Source organism: Cyprinodon tularosa, unplaced genomic scaffold (genome assembly GCF_016077235.1).
Source record: "Cyprinodon tularosa strain WSP-4 unplaced genomic scaffold, ASM1607723v1 ctg66, whole genome shotgun sequence".
In the NCBI taxonomy this organism is placed as follows: domain Eukaryota; kingdom Metazoa; phylum Chordata; class Actinopteri; order Cyprinodontiformes; family Cyprinodontidae; genus Cyprinodon; species Cyprinodon tularosa.
In genome coordinates this window covers 4,203,644-4,227,958 of record NW_024039407.1, presented here as the reverse complement: position 1 = coordinate 4,227,958, position 24,315 = coordinate 4,203,644, and the positions used below count along the sequence as shown (strand labels likewise).

The window sequence follows — 24,315 nt, the reverse complement described above, 5'->3', positions numbered from 1 at the left end:
GACGCCATAAGCGCGGGGGAGGGGAAAGAGGGGATGTAGAGCAGAAAGAATGGAAAGAGGGGGAGCAGGGTCGAATTGTGGGTGCAAGTTGAAACAAAAGAGAGAAAAGAGGAGGCGGGGAAGATGGGGGAGGCAGAGAGAGGAGGAAAAGGAAATAAAGCGGATATAATCTCCCATGTTTGCTTTCCCCCAACATTAGCATTTCTCCAACTCTACTGTTACATTGGTTTTTCTATGGATTCTGTATGCTCATACAGCAGAGCACACAAAGCAAGGTGTTCTGGTTTTCTCATCTTTGTATTAACATATATAATGTCAGCCACAGGTAAAAGTACATTTCACTGTAAACTACATGAACACCTAGGTCTGCCCATTTAACTACATCAACTGCCTCTGAATCAAACCCCTTAATAAATCACCCTTGTTGGACCCTTTTAGTTTTAGAAATTAGAAGCTCAGATTTATCAAGGTTTTTTTCCATTTATTTCAAAGGAAAAATTCATTTTTCACCCCAAAAAATTGAGAAATTACATCATTCAGCATTTAGAAAGTCTGAAGAGTTTGACAAAAAATCATAAATAGTTATAGCTTTCAGTGAAAATCAAAGCACTAGTGTCTGAAAAGGAAAACAATTCTGAATCCCGAGAACATAAAAGAGACTAAATAAACCAGAACCAAAAAGACGCTTTGGTAAAAAGTGAGTCAGAACCAAGACTGATCAGCCTTTTCAGATTTTGTTGCAAATAATGCAGGAAAATCTGAAAAGGAATAGGCTGGAACTACAGAGCTTTGCCTGAGACTGCTCCATCAGCAAAGCTGAGAGATGGGTGTGGGCGTGATCCAGCTGATTCCACAAGTGAGACAAATGAGGTTCTGTTTCTGTTCTGCTCTAACAGAAAATCCTGAAGGGGATGGATTTGCAGCAAAACTGTTTAGCTTAGAGGTTTATTGTTACTTGATCTGCCATAGTGGGGGCAGGATAGTTAACTTCTCCATTATTGGGGTCACGTTTGACTGGTTACTCACATTGAAGGCTTTGAGTCTCTCAGGGTCCATCCCCTCAGCGTCATTGATCTTATCGTTGTCATCATGGTCATCGTGATCGTCGTCGTCATCGTCAATTATCTGCGCCCGACCAGAGGTCAAGTCCTCGGCACTCATGCTCCGTTCTGTTTTCACCAAGTCATAGCTCCCTGAGTTGTAAGGGGGTGACTGAAGAAAACACAAAATGCTGTTATCATAAATTAACAACTAATAAAGCAGAGCAGTAGATGAAAATCTCTGTTATTTGCTGACCTTGTTGGAGAACTCTGTTTTGATGGGGAACTTCTTGTTTGGGTCTGCAGCGTAGCTGTTTGGCGGTGAGTTCCCGGCCGGCAGCAGTCTGTCGCTAAGATTAACCGGCTGCTGATCCTCCGACGAAGACGAGGACGAGGTGGTGCTGAAGTCCAGGGGAGCGCTCAGCCCATTCTCTGCTACCTCCCCGTAGGAAGCGCCTCCATCTGGGGGGTTTGCACCCACAGCCAGCACCTCTGGGGAGGTCAGGGCTGGCAGCCCGTTGGCGCTGCTGCTCTCTGAAGAGTCATCATCTGGCAGAGAGGGAGAAGATGCATCCGATGAGCTGTGTTAGTTCTCTGACATCCTTTAGCATTAATTCAGCCTTGTTTACTACAAAAAGCATGGGGGGTGGGGAGAGGGTAACACTAAGACTAGGGACTTCCTGCTTAATGCTGTGTATTCTGAATTTATAAAAGAAGTCTGCATTAGGCTGTCAGAAAATAATAACATTTAAAGTTAAAAAAGAAAATGTTAAGAGGGTTTAACAGCAGAGAGAGAAATTAGGATAACCAGAAACCCATTTTTTTTTTTTTTGGGAGGGAGGGGGCTTGATGTCCTACGTCTAGGAACTGCTTTTAAATAGGATAAATGAGCTGACGTGATTCGTGCATGCTGCAGATGGAAATGGTTGAAACAAAATCATTCTTGTGTGAAACTGTTTTACTCCATTCTGAATCTTATCTAATCTGGTCTTTGTCCCACTTAACGATCTTGACCATGAAAGCAAGGGGTGCACAGTGGACATGGGCTGCACCCACTGGAAAAGTGGATTTATCTGGATTAGTCCACTAAGAAACAGGCAAGCTGTTCCATGCATACCAATCTGTACAGTTTGTACTGTACAGGACTTTTTTGTATCGGAACAGATGTAAACAAAGATAAACATAAATATTAAAAAAATAAGTGAAGGTAACACTTTTAAATTCCAGTCTCTGTAACTATTTTTTATATTTGCGTAAAATAAAGAATTTTTGCCGACTATGAAAAAATCTGTCAATAACTTCGTGTAGGATGAAATTTGATGAAGATATTTTAACTGCTGACAGTTGACTTTTGGTTCACAAACACATTCAACTAACTTGATCCTTTGCTAAAATCATCCAATACATAAATGTAATCTAACAAAAACTTCCAGCTGTTTTTAATATTCTTTTTTTGTTTCTGCATTTTTTATTTTATTTATTTATTTATTTATTTTTTCCCTACTTGCTTTGATTCTGTTTTATCTTCCTGTATTTTAATCATGTAAAGCACTTTGCATTGTCTTTGTACTGAATTGTGCTATACAAATAAATTTGCCTTGCCTTGCCTTACTTTTTAAAAAGTGAATATTGCTATAAAGTACGGTGTTTTAAAACTAATTGTCTAAATTATTTGGAAAGATTCATTTTATAGAAAAATATATATCAATTCAGTAATAATTTCGAATCAGCGAAAATGTGGAGTTCCACAGGGTTCCATGTTGGGCCCCGAGCTTTCGTTTACACCTAAGACTGATTGCAGATGATCTTTTTATTTATTAACGAAGCTAAAACTAGATTTTTCATTTTTGGTGGTTCTTGAGAGCCTTTCAATGTAACAAACGTTTAAATCTAAACAGTTTAAAAAATGTTATTCTAAGGAACGATAGATCACATAGGTCTATATTAAATATAGCATTCATATAAAGCAGAAATGCTCAAATCTGTTAATTTTGTACCAAATCCAAGATCCTGCATCATGAAAGGTTATATATATTCTTAGTTTCCAACCATGTTATATTGCTATTCTTACATCAAAATCCTGCCTGAAGTGTCATTGTACTTGAGTCATGACTACTCTCAATTTTGCTCTTTGAGCAGTAGTTTTACCCGCCCCCTCATGGAAACACCTATCCTAACCACGCCGCGCCTGCCCCTTTTGGCAAGGGGATATGAGAGTCATATTGAGATAATTTCTGGTAAAAGCTGAGAAAAAGTGTTTATATTTAGCAACTAATCTAAACAATAAGAGCTAGATCAGCCATTGTTTTTTTAGGGGGAGAGATGCATCACAGCAAAGGCACCATTAATGGCACCCTGACTAATATTTCATCACAAATAAATATTTTATAGTGTGAAAGGCAATATATCATCATGTATTAACCTATAGTTTACCTTAGAGGGCTTGAAAAGCTTGACATAGAACATTTAAAGAAACTTTGGCTAAAATATTTGTGCTGTTTTATTAGTTGAAGTTTGAGAGTAGGTATGTCACAGGGCTGTAAAACTAACAGGGACCAATATCTTACCTAAAATAAAACCAATAGAATTAAAGCCATAAAATAAATCTAGAAACATCTTCTTCAATACCTCATTCATCCAAGAGTAATGCTTCATAGTCTTACCATCCTCCTCTTTGACAATGGCGGCCGGGTTGCTGACCCGCTCTCCATTGGATGACCTCGGTTCAGGCACTGCTGGCTGTTCAGCTGCAACCCAAGTGGGCTCAGCGTTATTCATTTCCTCGCTGCTCACCGAACTGTCATCCTGAGGGGTAATTATTTAACAGAAAGGATTTCAGACCCAGGAACAAATAAGCAAAAGGACCCTAACTGATATAATGTCTTAAAAAGTTTTTTTTTTTTCCTGGATGGCTAGTTTAGCACCATTAATGCTAAACTAGCCATAAAATAAAAATCTTAAGAGTGTACTGTGCCTAGCTTTGGCTCAAATCTTTAAAGAAGCACGTCTCCTTGTGATTATAGCTACAAGCTTCTTTGAGGTATATCTCTACTAACTTTGTAAATGTAGAAACCAAAGTATTTCCCATTCATATTTGTGAGATTAGCTCAATTGTATTCACATTCACAAAGGGTCTGTAAGCATACATTTTTAAGTTACCAAAAGATCTAAGGTCTGGACTTTGACAAGGACCTTAGGTCAGACCAGGATATGATTTAATTAGGGACATTTTAATGTAGTTCTAACTAAAACCAGTTATCTTCCAGGGTTGACTGAGTTCTGCCTCTTGTTTGCTGGAACTAGCTTTTCTGGCAGTAAGAAAAAACATATTTTACTGCATGGATGGTGTGTTCACAACTTTTTTTTCCAATTACGGCAAATAAAATGTAGCCAGAAAGTTCAATATTGGTCCAATCTGCTAAGAGCACCTTCTTAAACATCTTTTCTGTGTCCCTTGCATTACTTTGAGAAAACTGTTTACAAAATCAAGATCCTTTTTCGCTAGACCAGACTTTGAGCTTCAAGACCATATTTTTTTTGTAATAGATTTCTTTATGCAAACATTGTTGTCAGGATTCCTGTCTTTGTATGTGTTTTTTCTGTGTTTGTCTCCGTTCCTCCACCAGGAGGCGCCTGGTTCTGGTCCACCTCTCTACACACCTGCTGTGAGTTAGCTCGTTAACGGAGCGCTCTTAAGCTGCCGACTGCCACTACATCGACGCCAGACTGTTTGCCAGTTTTGGGTACTCTAGCCAAGCTGAGTTTTGCTGAGTCAAACTGAGTTCTTGTCAACCTGAGTTTTAATCTTGTTTTTGTCTTTGCCTCTCGGCAGGAAGTCATTCTGCAAACTGGATTTTTCTAACCTTCTCTCCCTAGAAGGATCATCTGAGCTTCAAGCTGAGTTGAGGATTTAAACTGGAGGCTTGAATCACCTTTTTTTAAGAGATTGTTTGAGCTTCACACTGAGCAAGGGATTCATCTCCACTACGACCCGTTCAAGTACCGCAGGAAATCTAAGTGGCAGTCAGCTTCTCCGTTCACCTACAGACAATCACATTCTGGGTAAACCCTGTCCGTCTTCCACCGATTCAGACAAACACTGGAACTAACGCACACAGACTGAAATCAAAGAGTCAACAACTTCTCTGGAAACGTGAGTCAGCAATTTATTTCTCCTCTTAAAGTTCGATAATCTAATTTCCAACCGAGCCTGAACTAACTGCAGTGTCTTCCCCTCACCTTTCCGTTCCGGTTGAGCAGTGTTCAGAGCAACACTGGATTCTTCACAACCTCCTAAATAAACCTGTTAAACCTTTTCCCTAGTCTCCCTGTTTGGTCTTCTGCATTTGGGTCTGATCTTGCGTTAAATCATGACAATTGTACTGCAAATAAAACTGAAAGATTAGATTAATTTAGATGAGTGTTTCAAATTTGTTGGAGGTTTTCTTAATTTAAAAACTCTGTATTTGTTGTGAATTGTCTGCCTTAAAGACTTTGTCTTGCTCTATTACATAAAATTCCAATAAAATACACAGAATGTTGATGTGGTTGCAAAATATGCAGAGGTTTAACTGATAAGAATAATTTTCCGGATCACTACGAGTATGAGAAACAATAAACTTTTTATCTGAGCAAATCCAAAGGCTGTTTGAGAGGGGATCATTTGCTTAAACAATGCCTTGATTATCCTGAGTGGTTTGAAAGCTTTTGTGCAGATAGATGGTTTGATATAAAAGCCTCTTATTGGCCTCATATTCCCTTGTTCTGCTAAATAAATGCTCCAGAAAACCCTTAAATAAAAATAAACTGTCAATTATGGTGAAATAAATTGTTTAATTCTTACTGAGCTGACCAGAAATTTATAAATTTTTAATTGTGTTGCTAGGCAGATCAAAGATGGGCCTATTGGGTCTCTCTCTTTACTATGTTTCTTGGATCATAGCTATTTTTAACTCCCTTACGCAGGAACCATAAGATGCCTGTTGTAGTGCAACAAAAACATGAGTACAACACTGTAAAGATTATAAAATTACTGCTAAATAATCGTGCAGATAACTCAAAGACTAACCCGACCTTTAGACCTACAGGGCGCACCAAAAGGAAATGCTTCCACACAGGGAAAAAGGCCAGTTTGCTTACAAATGACCCGCATTTACTCCGTCATGTGTCAGCTGGCGTCTCGCTCAGAGGGAGCGCAGCTACCCCTGTGTGTGAGTAGAAGGGAGCAGAAATACGTGTTGTCATCTCATTCCCCTCACACGAACAGACAAATAGGCCCAAACCCCTGGGAATACGAGTCCATCCTGCTGTAGGAGGGTTTGTGGAGGACTGGAATGCTCACTGACAGCTCTATTAGGCACTAAGTGAGCCATGCAGGATTAAAAACAGTCTCTAATCACAATGATTCCGAATAACATTAACATCTAGGATTTAAAAGAACATACAACTAATGCAGGAGAGTTGAGATTACCGCATTCTATGTACATTATCACAAATAGGTCAAGCAAAGAGGATATTGTACTGCAGAGTATAAACATATATTTTTTAAATAAAGTTACAGAACCTAAAACTCACTCATACACAATGTGTGCAGCATGAAGACTCATCTTAAGTGGGTGTAGAGCAAACAAATTCAATATTGATTTTATACAATTTGTCTTTTTCTATAAACCGTTCACTCCACGAACATGCCAAGTCTGGAGGAACAACATGCACATTACTTTTTTAAACAAAAAGCTGCAGCAATCCGAGCCGGTTGCTGTTTTAACAGGTAAACTCGAGCAGTACAGAAAGTGAATCTATTCCTCTGTGTCTCCTGCAATGCTGACATACCTCTTTATAAGGTTAATTATTTAAAAACTGGTCCTATTAAAACTGAAGCAGTGATGGGAATATGTTCCTCTGTACTCACCCACAGATCACAGTCTGACTCGTCCTGGCTGTTTAATCCTAATTGTTGGAGACTGAGGCCTACATCATCATGACCAAGTGCTGCTTCCCTGCACTTCAGTGGGAGCAGTTCTTGAGTGTTTCTGTCACAGCGGCGACATGTGGGAGGGGTCTTAAACCTGTGACGTCACTCTCATAAAAGCTTTCCTAAATCCTCTCCTCACACATCCCTCCTCCTCCCAGCAGGAGGATCACTCTCCTTATTTAATGCTAAATTCAAAGTTGGGGAGGCAGGAAGCTCTGATTAACCTGCACAGAACATATTTGCCTCTCACAGCTTTAAAAGAGAATAAACCTGAGGATTTGCACAGATATGGATTTTGCTGCATAGTTGGTGTGTTGTCTAATGAGAACAGCTTGGGTTAAAACATCATGTCACAGAGAGGTGCACTCACCCTCTCGGGGGCTGTCATGCACTGCAGTTTCATCTGCTTCAGGTAGGTGGCAGTTAGAGGCATGTTGTAGTCAATGAGGTCGGGGACCAGGGAGGTGGGTCGGTCATTTTCTAACAAGGAAAAACATGAAAAACACAATCACATGATTATATCGTCCATGATTACTTAAAGAACCATGTAAAGGATTCTATATTAACATAAACATAAAGCTCAACTATGCACACCTTTGTTGTTTTATGATATAAGTGGAATCACTTCCTGTGGAAAGTCTTCAATCAGTTATTTTACTCTTTTTAATCAATATCTGGGGAAAAAATTATATTTAGCTGCAAGACACCCCAGCACAGACTTCTACGCTTTATTTTCATTGTTTTTTATGTTTTTTATATTTTTACCTAGTATTATTATTTAAAATATCTTCATGGAGAGAAAAGTGAAACTTAGCTCTGTTTGTTTGCAAACTTTTATTGTTATTTTTCCTGATTATTATCATCCTGAAATCTTTGCAAGACACCACTGAATCAATTGTAATTAGAATTAAGTACTTTATGAAATAATTATTTCAGTGTGTCATTAATTTATTTAAAACACATATAGCTAATTACATGAGTCTCAATTAAATATATTAATTTTATTTTATTAAGTAAATAAAATTATTTCATAATATATTAGAAATAAATTATGAAATAATTATATTCACTTTATGACTTTATGAAAATATTGATGTATTTATCACAGATATAATCATTTATATATGTATGAAATATATTGTGTATTTATTTCCAGTTTTAATAAATTAAGGACACATTTAATTATTTTATTATTATTTTGTTTATTGTATTGCAGCACTCATCGCTCTCCATAGACATCTGTCTTACTGCTTAACCTGACATGAAAATGAGTGCCTGTGGAAACATGCTGGTTTTTTTCAGGCTCTTGATGTTATTGGGATGAAACCATTTAAAGTTTCTTGGCCATTTGCGATTCATTTTTGAATCACACATCTGTTTAATAGCTCTTAAACCTGCTGAGGCTTTGTTTTCCTTCTCTTTAGGTGTTGATGGACTTTCTTTTCCTCCAGTTAAATTCATTCTATTCATAAATATCTACTCCTCTTTCTGCCCATTTGTCTTTCATTTATTTTGCTTTGCGTTTGCTGTTTCCAACATATTGCTTTTTTTCCCCTTTTACATCCTGCCGATGTATTGTACTTGATATAAATTATAGATCCTGGAAGCTCTCTAGTTCAGGTTATGTTTCCTCTCTGACAGCTACTACTTTATACTGGAGACATATTTGCATAATTAGACTGATGCTGGTATTCGTTTAGGAAATAAAAACTACCCAAGGTGTCTATAATCTTATATCTGCGTCATCCCGAAGATGTGAAATTAATTATAGTGATGTAAAGTCCAAGTAGAGTGTTCCAATCTTAAATTAAATATTTCAGTTCATATTTATGAACTGATATCAGTTAATTGAAAGATCAATAAATTCTTATCTCTAACAGAATATCCTTAATATCCGGCCATATGACCTCAAGCCTCGTCAAACTGTAGAGGTAAATCTAACTGAGATATAGTGACTAGGCGTTAAAACACCTTTCAATGATTGAAAAACCCTCCAAGCCGACTGAATTATAACTATTATAGCAATCAATTGGAGAACAAAATTGTTGCTGCCAAGGGCTGCAAAACTAGTTTTTAGGTTAAAAATACACGATATAGGCTTAGTTTGATTGTAAATGTTCCACAAACTCTAATGTTTGTTATTTAAGGACTAAAATACAGCCAAAAAAAGAGTGTTATCTTTAATTGATAGAAAATTAGGAATTAGGAATAACTCAGGAGTTTTTTTTTTTTTTTCATGATATATAATGTAATAACAACACCCATAAAGGAAAACTCTGTCTGTTAAATTTTCAAAAGGACCCAAATATTTGCTTTCTTCAGACTGACTCCATAAAACTACTTTCAGCATCAGGACCCCTGAAGAGAAAGAAAAAGACATATCTGCTGGCCGTACAGACCCACTTAACTCTGGAAACTTCTTAAATTTAACAAAAGAACAAAGAATACAGCCACAGAGGCGCCACGCTGTTGAGCGTAGAAAATTTTTACATCATGGGAGAATAGAGGAACAGTTTTTCTTGATGGCTGCTTCAGCTGGTTTTCTTAGAGCTGTTTAAAGAGGCTACCCCACAGCACAGCAGCTAACACAGCACAGACCAAGTCACTGTTTACAGCAGTTCAACTTAGCCTTTTATAGCACATTTTGAAATTGGTCAACATTTGACCATCTGTTGCCAACTTGAAACACATTAAAGGAAACAATGGAGTGGTAGCTATCTGCAGTCCTCGCTCCTTCCACTAGAGGGACTCTAAAATCATGTTTCAGGGGTTTACACAATCCCAGGGAGTCAGTCCTCTTGAGTCTTTGTTACATCATGTCAGTGATGGATTTACACACGTTTTTTAATGGGAGCTCCATTCAGAAGCAATTCAAACACCTTATATCACTTTAGCTCATTTCAATATCTGACAGGATGATGAAGAACTTACACTTTATAGCTTTAAGGTTTCCTGATGGAGTAAACATAAAATGATGTCTGGTTATATGATTTATTGCAACATAATACCATAAAATATAAGCCATCATGTAACAGAATAAGAGCTTAACAAGCAGACATGGTCGGTCTTCAAACAGAGCTGTGTTTAATGATGCCTCTGCAGGTCACGTGTGAGTATTTACCTTTGAACTCCGCAGTGCTGGGGTTAATGTGCATCCTCTTCTGACACTCTCCGCAGCTCATTAGGAACCGAGTCACCGCCTCTCTGGGCAGAAAGGCATAGGTTTCCGCTATCTGCGCCAGAAGAGCAGGAGAAGTGAGAGTTATTATGGCTGTGGCTCGACTGGAACTATGTGATTCAGGGTTTTATTTTATGCAGGGTGCACGTGTGAAAGTTGTGTTTCAGATTTAGGTGTTATCTCAACATGACACAAAGGAGGAATCCTCCCTTTAGGCGGGAGCTGGAGCCCTCGGATGGCCCACGTCCAGCTCCAGTATTTTATATTCCTAGTGTTTTCTCCTGCTTCCTCAGGTGCACCTAATACTCCTCTGTTTGTCTCCATTGCTTTGCCACCCTCCTCACGTCACCCCCTCTGGCGTTTCCCTACAAAACGCGACCTTCACGTGACCATGGAGATGGCAGTGGGGGGTGCCCACCATCCCGTTCACTCTGCCTCCACTAACCCCACCCTCTCTTCGCTGCCCCTTGAGGCAGCAGGGAGGGAAAGGCCACCCAGAGAAGCGTGCCCCTCCCAGAAGGCCACAGTGACAGCTCCATATTATCCCCTGCCCCAGTAATGCTGCCTCCTCAAAAGGGTACACTCTATGAGACGTGACAGGACCTCTCTACAGGGCAGGACAATTTTTAAATTCCTGGTGGAGTAGAAGGAGAGGAGGGGTGTCCTAAACAACCCCAATACAACATCTGTACCTCTGAGGCCTGAAACAAAGATCTGCTGTCAGGGCAACACAGGCAACCATAAGACCACAACTCACTTTTATTTTTTTCATTATGACAGACTGCCTTTGTTCCAGAAATATGGAATATGTGACAACAACAACAAAAAAAAAGCATCACAAGGACTTTGTTTTTCTCTGGCAACGCTGGCTGGTTGTTGCCCTGGTAACTCCTGATGTTATAAATGAAACATTATACTCCCAGAGCTGGTCTTATCCTCTGCTTTAAATGTGAAAAATACCGTATAGTTCACCGTCGTTCCCTCGGTGGATTAAAAATGGCCCCGTCAGGGCTGGAGAGTTTTGCATCTTGGCAATATTTTAACTGGAGGTCTTTCTGTAAAGTTTGGTTATTTTCATCTATTATAAGGAATTAGATTCGCAGGAAACACAAGGGGAAAGAAATGGCTCCAAAAAGTTCAATGGTGGTTTTAAAAGCACTATGACACAACACCCAGGGTGGCACAGCTAGGGGGTGTGGCATGAGCATCTCAAGAAACGTAGTGTTAGGTTATGACTGTTGGTATATGTTTCATTGCTTCTGGTTCAATATTAAGTTAAAAGGTTTATTTATTTCTATAAGCTCATTTGACCATCTACCAGTCAAAATATATTAACTCTGACAATATACTGTCGACTTAAATAATTCTACATTTTCTAAAAGTGTTTTTTCGAAACATACAGATTATGATACTTGGATTTTATTCATTTTTTTATGCTCTTTTATGGTGTTTAAGTGTGGTATTTGGTTACACAACTCTGAAAATCACAAGGTTTGTGTGTAGTTTTTGGTTTATACTTGATATTCTTTTATTAAAAAATTATTAAAATAAATTTTAAAAATAAATTATTAAAATTATTAAAACTATTAAATATACATTTCTGAAGTTAAATGATGATTAAATAATAGTATATCAAGAATTAATGTGTATTTAAGATCATTTCCCCTGCATTACGTCCAAGTTTAATCATGCATTTGATTATTAAACATAACTCTACCCCTAAACTCAGCAGGTGAAATGTTCTCATGTTTGAAATATTCATCCTATATCCTCTCGATCTTTGTCGCTGTCAACTCATTCTCCATAAGACATTTAGCAACTCTGTTTACGCAGCAGCAAGTTTCTTTCAAACTTATAGGTGTCCATATTTGGGACCAGGCAAAATCTAACTCAATTGACTGTGGATGCACAAAGCTCCTCTTCAAACCAGTTCTGGTTTACGGTAAGTTGAAGCTCTGAGGCTCTTGGGCTTTTATTTATTATCATTTTGTTCCAGCAGAAGGAGACTGTTTGGGTCGGATGACTGGCCCTTGGAAACAGCTTGGTGTTTTAGCAGGAATCGATCAACCACGCTAACATTAAGGTTGGGGAAATGTCCCAACCTAAGCCAGATGCAATAGGACTTTAAAAGTAAGCTTTGTCCCTAAAACCAACCACTTTATGCAAACTCTACCATTTCTGATAGGAAGAAAGGTAAAACGGCCAACCAGGATTATTAATGTGTGACTTCTCTGCAGTGGGGATGCATGTACCACATACATGATAGCAGGAATATATATTTTTGGCCTTGTGTGTTACTGAAATTCAATTGCTTGTTGTTTCATAGGTCTGTGCAGGAAAAAGTGGACTTTATCTGATAAGGGAGCTTAGGGTATGTGTGTTTGATTATAGGAGGGTCTGGGAGTGATGGGGAAGGATGTACGGTGCACCCATCTGTGTGTTTGCTTTACAGGGAAGCAGTCCTCAATTAATTTTCTCTCTTAATCCCTGGATATTTCATCTTCAAATGCTTATTTATTTTTAGAAAATACTTTATTTTAAGATGCCATTTTAGTACTAAATGTAAATAATGCACTTCCACCTCAACTGGGTTGTGTAAGTTGGCAACTGTTATTGAGTAAACCTTGTAGGTCAGGAAAATGAATGAAACTGAGAGTTTGCATATTTTCTGTGCATGAACAGCTTCTTATTTTCTCTGAATTCTGCACCTGCAGCCAACTGGGGCAGGATGTGCTTACTGTCCTGTTTTTCCATCAGGCCGCTCATACTAAGAACTGTAGATGGGACAAAAGGAAGCAGAACATGATCGCACGGTCGGTTTTTGTCTGTTTTTCAATCTAGTTGGGGATTTTACTCACCGCTTTGTAGGTTTTCTTCTGTCCCGCATGCTTGGGTGCTCGGCCTGGGTCGGCACCCATCTCCACATGCATGGCATAGATGATGTCAAAGAAGTCCTCGACAACTGCAACCCGCTTTAGGGAGGAGTTGTCCTGGGCCGAATTCCCATCTGAACACTGAGAACAGAAAGTAAACAAGTTCAGTTTATAGTTAGGCCTCAGGCCGGTGTAAATCATCCTCTAGGATGTTTAATATGAAGCTACAGATGGAGAATCTTAAAGGCATGTGAGTCATAGGTCATGTGGCTGCAGACAGAATAAAGTGTCCAACCTCCTGCAGAGTTCAGATTCATTTTTTTCCCCTTTCCATCCACTGGAAGAGTCTCATCATCGTCTGGGTCTGCAACCATCTCCTCATCCCTGCCATGTTTAAAAATAACAACACTGACACTGCTCGAGACCAGCAGTCCCTCCTACCACCACCTCTGGCAGCCATCCTGCCTCCCGTACTGCTGACCCTGTCGTCATAGAAACTGCCACTGATTTCTCCCGGGCAGGTGTGCTGGGTAGAAGGTCATGTGACACACCACCAGGACAACAGGCTCCGTCCACAGCACCACATGGGGCTCCCAGCTTCTCCATTCCTGCGTGTTTTCCTCTAAAACGACTATTGGTCCCCTTATGATGTCCATACGCGCACACCTCACTTCTCCAGCTTCAATTTAACAAATCTTTCAAACAAAGAGTGTCCTGGGAAGTTTTAAGCTCAGCAAACCACCTGATTCTCCTAAAAATTGTAATTTCCAGGCAATTCTGAGGATAATAATGGCATTTTTCTAGTGATTGGATCACAGTTGGAAGTCAGGGAACAGTTCTGGTTTCAGAAACTTTGCCATAAAACAACAACACTTCCTCCTTTTTTTCCACATTTGCATCCTCAGAGTCTCCATCCCGTACCTCCTATCCCATCTTTTTTTCCCTTCTTCCTCCACTTACACCCCCTCCTCCTGTTCTCTCCTCCCTCCTTGCTCCTGCTCTCCCAAGTGCGAGGTAATGATCGTTACCATGACAACTAAAACCAGCTCACAGAGCGGGTTTGTTTTAATCCGGCCCTCACTCTCCCTGCCTCTCCCCCCCCACATACGCCCCACCCCTCTGTCCTGTCAGCACGGGCCTCCATGTAATGATAATAGATGAAATAATAGTGACCCTCTGCCTCTTCATCACAGCTGTAATCTATCGCTCTTGGAGGTATTATCATCTTTTTCCCCCGTGACATCACCGCCATCACCACTGCTGAAGCTGCTGCTGCTGCTTGGGACAATGGTGTCAGGTCCATTCACGCTGGATTTGGATAATCTCATGCGACTGTAGGGTGTGCGTTGCAACCACATCCCCACTTCTGCTTCTGCTTCTGCTGCTGCTGCATCCCTCCACCAAATATCCCCCATACACACAGGATATTCAGCTGGGAGAATTTTCTCTGACCTCAATCGATACACAACACAACAAACCCTGGTGCTGGAGTCAGAGCTTGAGACCAGCATCTTCATGCTTTAGCAAATTTACTTTATTAAAAAAAATCATTCTCCGAAATTCTTAGAAAATCTTTTTTGTCTGGTAAAGGAAGATGATAATATATTCTGCGTAGTGTGAGAAAATGAACTAAAACCCATAAAGAATGACTGCATGAAACCAGATGTTTTCAGATCTGGCCTCAACTTTCCTTATAGAAATAAAATGCGGCCGAAGCTGCCTTATAAATAAATGGTGGCACCATTAAAAACAAGTTAGTGGTCGAAACAATAATTAAAAGCAGCTTTAGGACATTTTTGAAAAGATTGTAAAACACCTTTTATTGCAGAGTAGTGGGAACAAAAAACTGGGATTGGCTAAAGGCTTGAGACCAAACTTGATCTTTATTATTGTCACTGTTTGTTTTTGTTTCCATTCCTGTCCTATAAAAACACGGTTAGGCTGATTGAAGGAATAACCAAGAAGGAAATAAAAAGCTAGAAAGAAAGATCGGAAAGTATGAAATTAAATAGAAAAGAACAAAACTAAAAATTATGTTAGAAACAAGCCTAGAAAATATGGAAATAACACAATAAAGTAGTAGAAAAATAAACACAAAAAAAATCTGAAACAACTTAGGATACACAACCAAATCTGAGATGTATATATTTAAAAGTATTAAAACAAAAAAAAATATACAAAATGGAATAAAATTAAGAAATAAGACATAAAACATTTGAAATCTCAGGAAACAGGAGATTATTTTAAATATATTGAATCAAAAGCTGAGAGAAAAGTAAGAAATAAATTAGAGAAGAATTGTGAATGAAAAAAAAACTAATTACAAAAAAGAGGACAATTAGGGGGGAAAAAAAAAAAAAAAAAAGCCCAAACAAGATTAACTAATATTTTTTTAATTGGAGAAGGAACAGAGTTGAGACAATATCCTAAATTAAACTAATTAAACACATAAATAAATTAAATAAATGCATGAAATTTAAAAACAAACAAAAATATGTTGAATTTGATATAAATTATCTAAAGAAAAACTGTAATATGTGACATGTGTTGTGAATTTGCGCTATATAAATAAGCTGAATTGAATATTTAATCTAGAGTTAAAACCCTTCTGCCGTTCTGCATCAATGAGCTTCTTGTTTCCAAACACAAGCGAATAGAGAAGGCTAGCATTCACCTATAGCCTCAGTAAGCTTCAGCGTGTGTGTTTTTAATGTGGTGTGTGAGGAGGACCAGGAAGAGCCTGTAGCTGAAACATCTCAGAGGAGGACAGCAGCATTACAGATATTTAGTCTCCCCAGCAGCATGACACTTTATGGAGCAAACGATACATGGTAGCATCCCTAATCACCAACAGCACAGCAGAACTCTGTCCCTCCTTCTTTCTCTTTCCTTTCCTTCTCCCCAGCTTTCTAGTCCCGCAGGACTTTGCTCTCCCATCCCCTGCGCCTCCCCCCCTCCACCCTGTCCCGCAACAAACCGCTCTGTTGCTAGGAGACAAGAGGGGTTGAGTCTGCTGCCCCCATCCCCGCTGGCACTCACACATGCTCACACACATACATATTGAAGCTGAGGGGAGAGCTGAGCAGTCCTGCACACTGGCAGGTCAGGAAGAGGAGATGGTGGTGAGAAGGGGGGGGCTTCACGGGAAGCAGCTGGGTCACAAAGGCATGCCGCCGTGGAGAGACGAGATGCACAAGAAATTGCAAGTGTGACGAGAAGCAGATCAGAAACGCAGGGTGGGAGCTTTGAACCGAACTTTTTTAAAGTCATGCAGCAGATAGATGGAGACTTTATTCTCATGAGGAGGCTGCACAATAAGTGGCTTAACAGGAGGGAGCTGGGTGTGTGTGTGTGTGCTCAGGTGCTCTCTGTGTGTGAGTGTGTTCAGAGAAGGGGGGAGTAGAGATGGCTGTGTCAACAACACTCATGACTCAGATTATCTCACTGCAGATGTGACAACAGGTCAGCTCTTAAAGTCCCGTCTTCCACCAGTAAATCTGTCAACTAGCTAATGAACACATAAATGGGACGATCCCTGTTTCTCCTATATGTGGGTGTGTGTGTGTGTGCAGAGGTGGTCCTCGCATGAATGCTACCCTGTACGAGTCGCTGCTCTACCCCACTAGCCATTCTTAATGGCCTAAAACTGATTTAAAGATGTTTTAAAAATCTGTAACCAGCGAAGAATAATTTGGTCAAGGTTTGCAGTTTGGTTTCCGTGCTTTTCCCATTCTAAATTTTTAAAAAGGTTGTGAACCAGATTTGTTTTTCTTTCACAAACACAAATAAAGGTTTCATAAAGAACCTCTGTCCAGAATACCTTTTCCAGGTCAGCTCTGTGTTTCACGAGTCTAAAATAACGATGATAAAATGTGGTTTAGATTCCCTATAAAATAGAAGCCCACCATTTAAACAGGAAAAATAACAGAAAACATTATAATCGGATATTAATTTCCATCCTTTGTCTACACTTTGGGGTGTCCAGAGTAGCAATTATTGTATATAGACCGTTTTTTTAATGCATGAGATTCTCATTTGGTTAAAAAAAAAGATAAAGACTAAGAAAAGTACAAAATTTTAGATTCAACATGACATAAAAAAACATATATTTTTTCTTCAACATATACTCTTTATTATATTGTTAAATAAGCTGAAGATAATCCATTCACTCATCTGTAAGCAGACTTGAATTGCAAAATCTAATTTGATTTACAAATTAATTTTCTACTATAGTAAAAACAAATCTTAGCATTATTTTTATTAACATCATTTCCTTTTTTTATTTCCAGCTTTTATTGTCATTAAACTGTAACATATACAGAGCAACGAATTGATGAGCAGTACGATTAAGGGACTTGCTCAGGGACCCAGACTGGCAGCCTGTGGGAGTGGGGCTCAAACTCAGAACCTTGGGATTCCAAGCGCAACACTCTAACCACTAGGCTGCCACTCTCCCATCATACCATTACTATTATTATTTGAAAAATAAGGCTTTTGCTGCCCTTAAACCATGCAGCCCTGGGCGGTGTGCCTTATTGACCTTATAGAAAACAGCTCCTGCGTGTGTTTATGTGTGCCATGGGAAGTACACTGCAAAATAAAAGCTTTTATGACTGAGAGCAAGAATGAAAGAGAACATCACCTGTACATATATAAAGACAGTCCCTCTCCTTTTCCTACACCGTCATGCTCTGCACTCCGTTCCAGTTCATAAAGCTCCTTCATTAAATCCACATTAGGTGTACTGAGCTCGACCTGTCTGTCCCACGTAAGAGTGTGTGTTTGTCTGCGTGTGCTTCTCTCTCTGCAGCTTCTATGATGAGGAATATTTGATGGAGTGTGTGACATCCCCAGTATCCCACTGGCCCCTGCAGACTGCCACTGTTTATGTTCCAGTCCCTGACTTTAAAAAGAAAAAAACAAAACAGCGCGTAAATGACTCTCCATATACATCACCGCATCCCAGAGTCCACCTCGGCATTTTCAGGCCATCATTACTCTGTCCCAGTTCGTTAAATGTTGGCCTCGCAGAGGTATTAAAAATGACAGTGGGGAGATTATTGTCGTCTTAAAGGCTGCGGGGAAGTGTGCGCGCGTGCACGTGGCAGCACAACTCAAGATTATCTCCCACACAGGGGGGGGGGCCCCTGGGCCAGTTAAAAATGGTGTTAATTTCTCCTCCTATGGGAAAGCAAAGAACGGTCTCTCCATGGCAACAGAGAGAGCGCTGAAGGGAGGAAACACAGAGCGAGCGATCAGCGACCCCCCCACCCCTCTATCTGTGCGAACACACACACACACACACACACACATGCAGTATAGATTTCAATCCACAGTCAGTCCGAGTTTATGTTCAACATGACTTCAATGAAATAAACTTTGCAGATCAATCTGAGCAGTCACTGAGCTCAAAATGATGCATCTCATCCTTTAAGTGGTCCAACGAGAGGCGGATTCATCCACCGATGCACCTGTTCAGACAGAATCTCCAAGCAAGTTTGGGGTACATCCCAGTTATAATGCCAGGGATTTCAAACTTAACAAATTTAGATCATAAAAAAAACTTTTTGAAACTATTTTTTTTTTACTATGTTACTATGTTGTATTTTACTATGTTGACATATGATAAGGAAGCCGTATTCCCACCTAACAACAGAGGTGTTGATCACTGGTAGAGAGGGTTAGGGTGGATCCGAGATGGATCTCTAGTTCGTCAAACAGGGGTAAAAATAACCCAGATCCACTCAATTTAAATGCATAAACTAAAACTTTGTTGAGACTCCCTTTGATTGAATGTTTTGATCTTCCAGCACATTTAAATGTGCATAAAACTCTTCAGACTAATCTTAACTATGACTAAGGCAATAGTTTGAATAAAGGTTACCAAATAATTTAAAAAGTCTCCATGAATATAGGTGTCACCGAAGAAAAAAGTGTAGAAAAAGTATTAAAGGTGATAAAAACATAAAAAAGAAACTATTGTGGGACCCACACATAAGACTAATATAAAAGACCTGCTGGAGTGATATGGCTTAAAAACCTAATCTCCAATTTTCTCCTACAAATCATTTTTTTTCTCCCTTATGTTCCATAATAAAAATGACAAATGACACAATTGCTTACAAAAAATGTCTCTTATTTCAATGCCCCCCCCCCCTTTTTGCGAATTGACATTAAAGGAATAGTACACCCAAAACATGATTAGCCTTCATTTTCTACTCACCCCCATGCTGAACAACACTCTGGAGTACTTTTTTGATATCTCAAATGTATCTGGAGATCTGGGAGGCTTCTTGCTGTCTGCTGACATTCAAATAATGGAGGTCTATGGCGCCTGAGGCAGAAAGGTCCATAAAAGTCCACAAAAAACGTGTCAATATTCCTCCATACTGCTCGTCCAATGTATTCCAAGTGTCCTGAGTGGGTAGCATCCAGAATTTACTCGAAACGAAGTCATTTAGAATGTTTTTAGAGCATAAACAGTAGTGTATAGGATTTCCTAAAAGCGCGTTCACGAGTCTACGGAAACCGCGGCAGACCAAACCAGACGAAAGTGCGCATTCAGCGTCTGCTCTGCCGATAATGCAAGCGTAGAAGAAGAAATGTGCTGTTTACCTGTGCAAAGAAAGAAACAACGAAAGAAAAATGTCTGAGGACTTCAGTGTTGAGGAAGAGCATGAGTTCTTTGCCGAGCTGAATGCGCACTTTCGTCTGGTTTGGTATGAACATTAACTTTATTTGAATGTCAAAAACAAAAAAATAGACAAAACAAATTTCGGAAAGAAAAAAAAATGTCTCTCACAAAATTAGAGACAGCTTTTTCTCAAACTTTTTCTCCACCGACATATCAAAACCTCTTGAGAAGGCCGTTTCTGTTAAACCATTGCTCAAAATATAGGCAAACTAGTAGATAGAGCATGTAGCATCCATTGGTACCTGTTTGGGCACACGTTGCGAATCCACAACATTGAAATCGAGATGCCTCTGGTGAAAAACCCAGAGGAGATAAAATCTACTAATTGGCATGTCTCATATCTATACGCATTCACGATTCATCTTATGTAGTATTGATTTCAAAATAATGGAAATTTGTAGTGATACTTACATGTAATTGGTGCTTAGAAAATCTTTTCAGCCATGATGAAAGTGAGTCAGCAGTGCTATATGCTGAGCTGGAGAGAAAATGTTTGTTGCAAATGCACAACTAAGTCCTTCTGTTGTACTTCTGAGTAACAAAAGCTCTTAAAATATGGATGTGGAGTAATAAGCTAAGTGGCATTTAGTTGTTGCAAATCTGCAACATCTGCCTGGAGAGGGTTAATGAAATACATGGTGCTGTGCTGCATTTTTCCCAAATGCATTGACTGAGAACTACAGTAACACGTATGGTGCCTTCAAATAAAACATCTAGGTTGGGCTAAAAGTTGCCCTGACAGATTTAGAGCGGTTTTGCAGAGCATTATGGGTAACTTTAAGGTAAGACCCACTTAAAAACTTTGTTAAAATACCTTGTCATTTAATTTCTGTATTTAAAGTTTTTATTTGAGAGCAACCTCCCCATGTATCCTGGTAATTGCTGCTATTTCATTTTTCTGCTTCCACCAATTAATTCGTTGAATGGTACAGAAAATCTCAAATTATGTGCGGAAAAAGATTAAAAATCGTTGCTATAATAATAACTAATAATATAATACATGATGTGAACCCTTTCCACTATGACACCAATGAGCTTTTTATTTTTTGAACCCAATGAAAGTAGAACCCATGTGTTCCTCCCAATCAGCCCTGCCAGACCAAAAGAAACAATACAGTATAAAAAAATGCAGGACAAAAGCATTGGAGATCCACTATGCAAAAACAGCATTAATGCAAATGCTGCTGTATAATAGGGACGGGATTCTTTTGACTCCCTTCGCCCTTCCACAAAAGACGGGCTCTCAGGGGAAATTCGGACTAATTAATCAGATAATAATGACGATGTTCCTCATCCAATCTGACGTGAAGCAACATCGTTTAGGTGCCTAATTTCCAGGACAAAGATTGGGAACCGTCATTTGTGATTTCTAAACGCGGAGGGGATGTCCCAAGACAAACCTTTGTTTTCGCAGGCGGATGCCATTTTGAATCCAGCACTTGGAAAAACCTCTTTTTAATAATTGATTTTTTGTTATTTGTTCATTCCTAATCCTAGGATAGTGAATTTTAAATAAAATAAAAGTAAAATACCAAGAGACATTTCTATCCTAAACTTTCCATCCTACTGGTTCAATTCTAAACCAGTAGACACAAAAAAGACGTTCAGTTAACGGCTCCCAAAATATCCAGAAAGTTTATTTTCATCCTTTCTCTGGTATATTCTCTTTTAGCAGGATGATATATAAAGAACCCAGTTTTATTTGGCTGCATTGATCATTGAGTATTACTGCACTGCCCCTTCCCTACCTGTTTCTGCCAGTAGGCAGGTTGAAAGAAGGCTGATCTAGTTTTCGAAATGTATCTCTAAAATATTTGCTTTTATAAAACTAGAGTTATTATGGTCCAATTAAAATCGGAATGGCCAATTTTCCATTGATTAGTGTGTCATATACTAATAATTCAGCTTTTTTTCTTTTTTGATAAATACATCAGAAATAAGAACTTTCCCTTATTTTGAGTTGTGATCATATTAAATAACTTTAATAAAATTTAGGAAAAACTTTATAAACATGTAATTCAAGGTGTAAATTATATGCTTATATTTTCTTATTTGTCCATTTTCTTTTGGATACAATCCTAATGCTGCTATTTAAAATAACAGAAACACCTTTTTCCCACTTTATGTACTAAAGTCGTAAAGTAGGGAAAAAATGGACTCTGTCCAAATTTTATTTGGGAGTTCAGACCTAAAATAAACCTTGAAATCTCTACTGTCAAGGAATATAAAATAAAAGCAACCATTGACCCAATGAAAGCTGTGCTGCTGCCATCAACATCTTTGTTTATAGATGTAGGAGATCGGCCTGTTTTTCAGTGTAGTCCTGTTTCTCTGACTGTGACTAACCGGATGTGCTCTCTTCATCCTCTGACATGCGAGCTGGCTCGGAGCTCGTCTGCCTGGCTGTGTGTTTTCTCTACAGGGCCGCTTTTTACAGTTGCTTTATGTATCTCTGCTTCTGTCTCCTTTAACCCCAGTTGGCCTCGGCAGGTGGCCGCTCATACTGAGACTGGTTCTGCTGGAGGTTTCTTCCTGTTATAAGGGAGTTTGTCCTCTCCACTGTCGCTACAAGCATGCTTAGTGTGAGGGATTGCATTCAAGTAAATGAGTCGATGCAATCAACTGGTTTTCCTTAGATAGAAATCTTTGAATCAATTTGACTGTATGATCTGGTAAACTGTAAAGTCCCTTGAAATGACATGTTTTGGGAATTTGCGCTATAGAAAAAAACTGAATTGAAATTGAAAGCCCAACTGGTGTATCTACAGCTCTACACGTTTAAAAAAAGGTCACTCTGTTTAAAGCTACAATTGGTATGCTATGAAGGAATATCTGTTAAACAGCTGTACAAAGGTTTGCTGCCTCAGCAGCCTAAATATTTAATCAGCTAATGTCAGCTTATAATATTCCGGCTATAAACTAAAAAAAAAAAAAAAAAAGCAAAAGTTTATAATATCTTAAATTAGTGCTGGTTATTTTTAGTCAAATCAACAAAATAAATATTGTGGGTGTTTTTGTATCGATAGGAGCATTTAATTTTACAATAATTTTGGCTAAATGCTATAAAAAAATGAGTTCAGAAGTAATAATATAAATAAAAAATTAGAAAATGAACAAATTTAGTATCGAGAGGGTTTAAAGGTGGTTTTGTTTGGTTGACACAGTACTGTTTGTGTCAAAAAGTTCCTCTAGAGAGATTAAAGTAGGCGTGTCATGAATGACTATAGAGAGTCACCGAAAAGAAAACCAGCAATTTCAAATTTAATATTTAAATCATGCAATTTGAAATTCAATTCGAAGGGCATTTTCAATTAAATTGGTAAGAGGAATTCTAAATTGTATTTATAAATCCATTATAAAATACTGGAATTTGAAAATTTATTTTGAAATCATGTTTTTAAAAGGAAATTTAAACAACAAAATTCATAAATCTGATTATAAATACATTTCCTGATCACACATTTAAAGAAATTATTCCTTTTTTTATTTCATTTTCTGTTTCCAATGTGCTCTGGGATGAGAAGGGTCACGGAAAAGGTAGATGGAGCAGGTAAAGCAAAAAGGAAATGCAATTTCAAAAAGGATTTGAAAATGCAAGAAAATAGGAAATGGAATAAGGAATAACTTTTTTAAATAAAAAGGTATTTATGAATATGGGTTTTTAAAATCTTCATTTAGAAATAGGATTTAAAAATACAGCTTTAATTTAACAATTAATAAATACAATTTAGAAATCCTCTTTAATAACGCGATTTAAATATTTTTATTAGAAAATGCTTTTATTGCACGATTTAAATGTTACATTTTTGAAATGGCTGGTTTCCTTTTTCAGTGACTCTCTAAGTCCTCCATAAAAGTCACTGTATGTAATGACAAAACGCAGAAAAAAATAAAATAAAAAAGTTGCTTTCCCGCAGGTTTTCAATGTTTATCTGCTTCAGCACACCTGATTCTGATGATTGCAGCCTTAGCAATGCCAGTTGTGTTTAACCAGGGAAAACTCTAAAACCTGCAGGACAGCGGCCCTCAAGGACCAACTTTGGACACGCTTGGTCTAAAGAGTCCCTTTAGCAGCTTTTCAGCTCCCCTTACTATCCTTTAGGACACATTTTCCTGTCACACTGCAGCTGAAAGCAGGGTCTTCACATTTTTCATTGCAAGTCAACACTTTTTTTATTAATATTGTGAATTTTCTCCTATATCTGAAATAAAGATCCAGAAATTTCAATACAGAGTTTCACATTTGAAGCTGCTGAAACGTATCCAGGCCTCTTATCTCAAACTACTAAAGATAAGGAAACAACATAATGATAAATGTGACTTGATTTTCAGACTGTACAAGAAAACTAGTGATTTTGTGTCATCAGGACTAATTTAGGTCAATTACTTCAAAATAGACTTGTCTTTGACAATGTTAGACAACATGCAGATCCTTTGAAACAAGATTTGTGGATTTTGGTAAATTTGTTTTGTGTTTAAAACTTCTAAAAATTGAAGTTTTGTTGCTTTGCTGGACATCTTACTGTAGTATCAGTTTATGAACCAAAGGTAAAGTC

At 38.5% G+C, this 24,315-nt stretch overlaps 1 protein-coding gene across 1 annotated transcript in view; it reads right to left on the bottom strand.

Moving 5' to 3' along the window:
- nol4la (nucleolar protein 4-like a) overlaps positions 1–24,315 on the bottom strand; it is a 34,841-nt gene that overhangs the window by 4,844 nt on the left and 5,682 nt on the right. Inside the window, exons 2-7 of the mRNA XM_038309388.1 lie at positions 13,051–13,206; positions 10,136–10,247; positions 7,385–7,494; positions 3,704–3,845; positions 1,297–1,589; positions 1,027–1,212 (exon numbers count right to left, since the gene is read on the bottom strand). Of these exons, the coding sequence (XP_038165316.1) occupies positions 1,027–1,212; positions 1,297–1,589; positions 3,704–3,845; positions 7,385–7,494; positions 10,136–10,247; positions 13,051–13,206 (999 nt within the window). The remainder of the gene's footprint in view (positions 1–1,026; positions 1,213–1,296; positions 1,590–3,703; positions 3,846–7,384; positions 7,495–10,135; positions 10,248–13,050; positions 13,207–24,315) is intronic.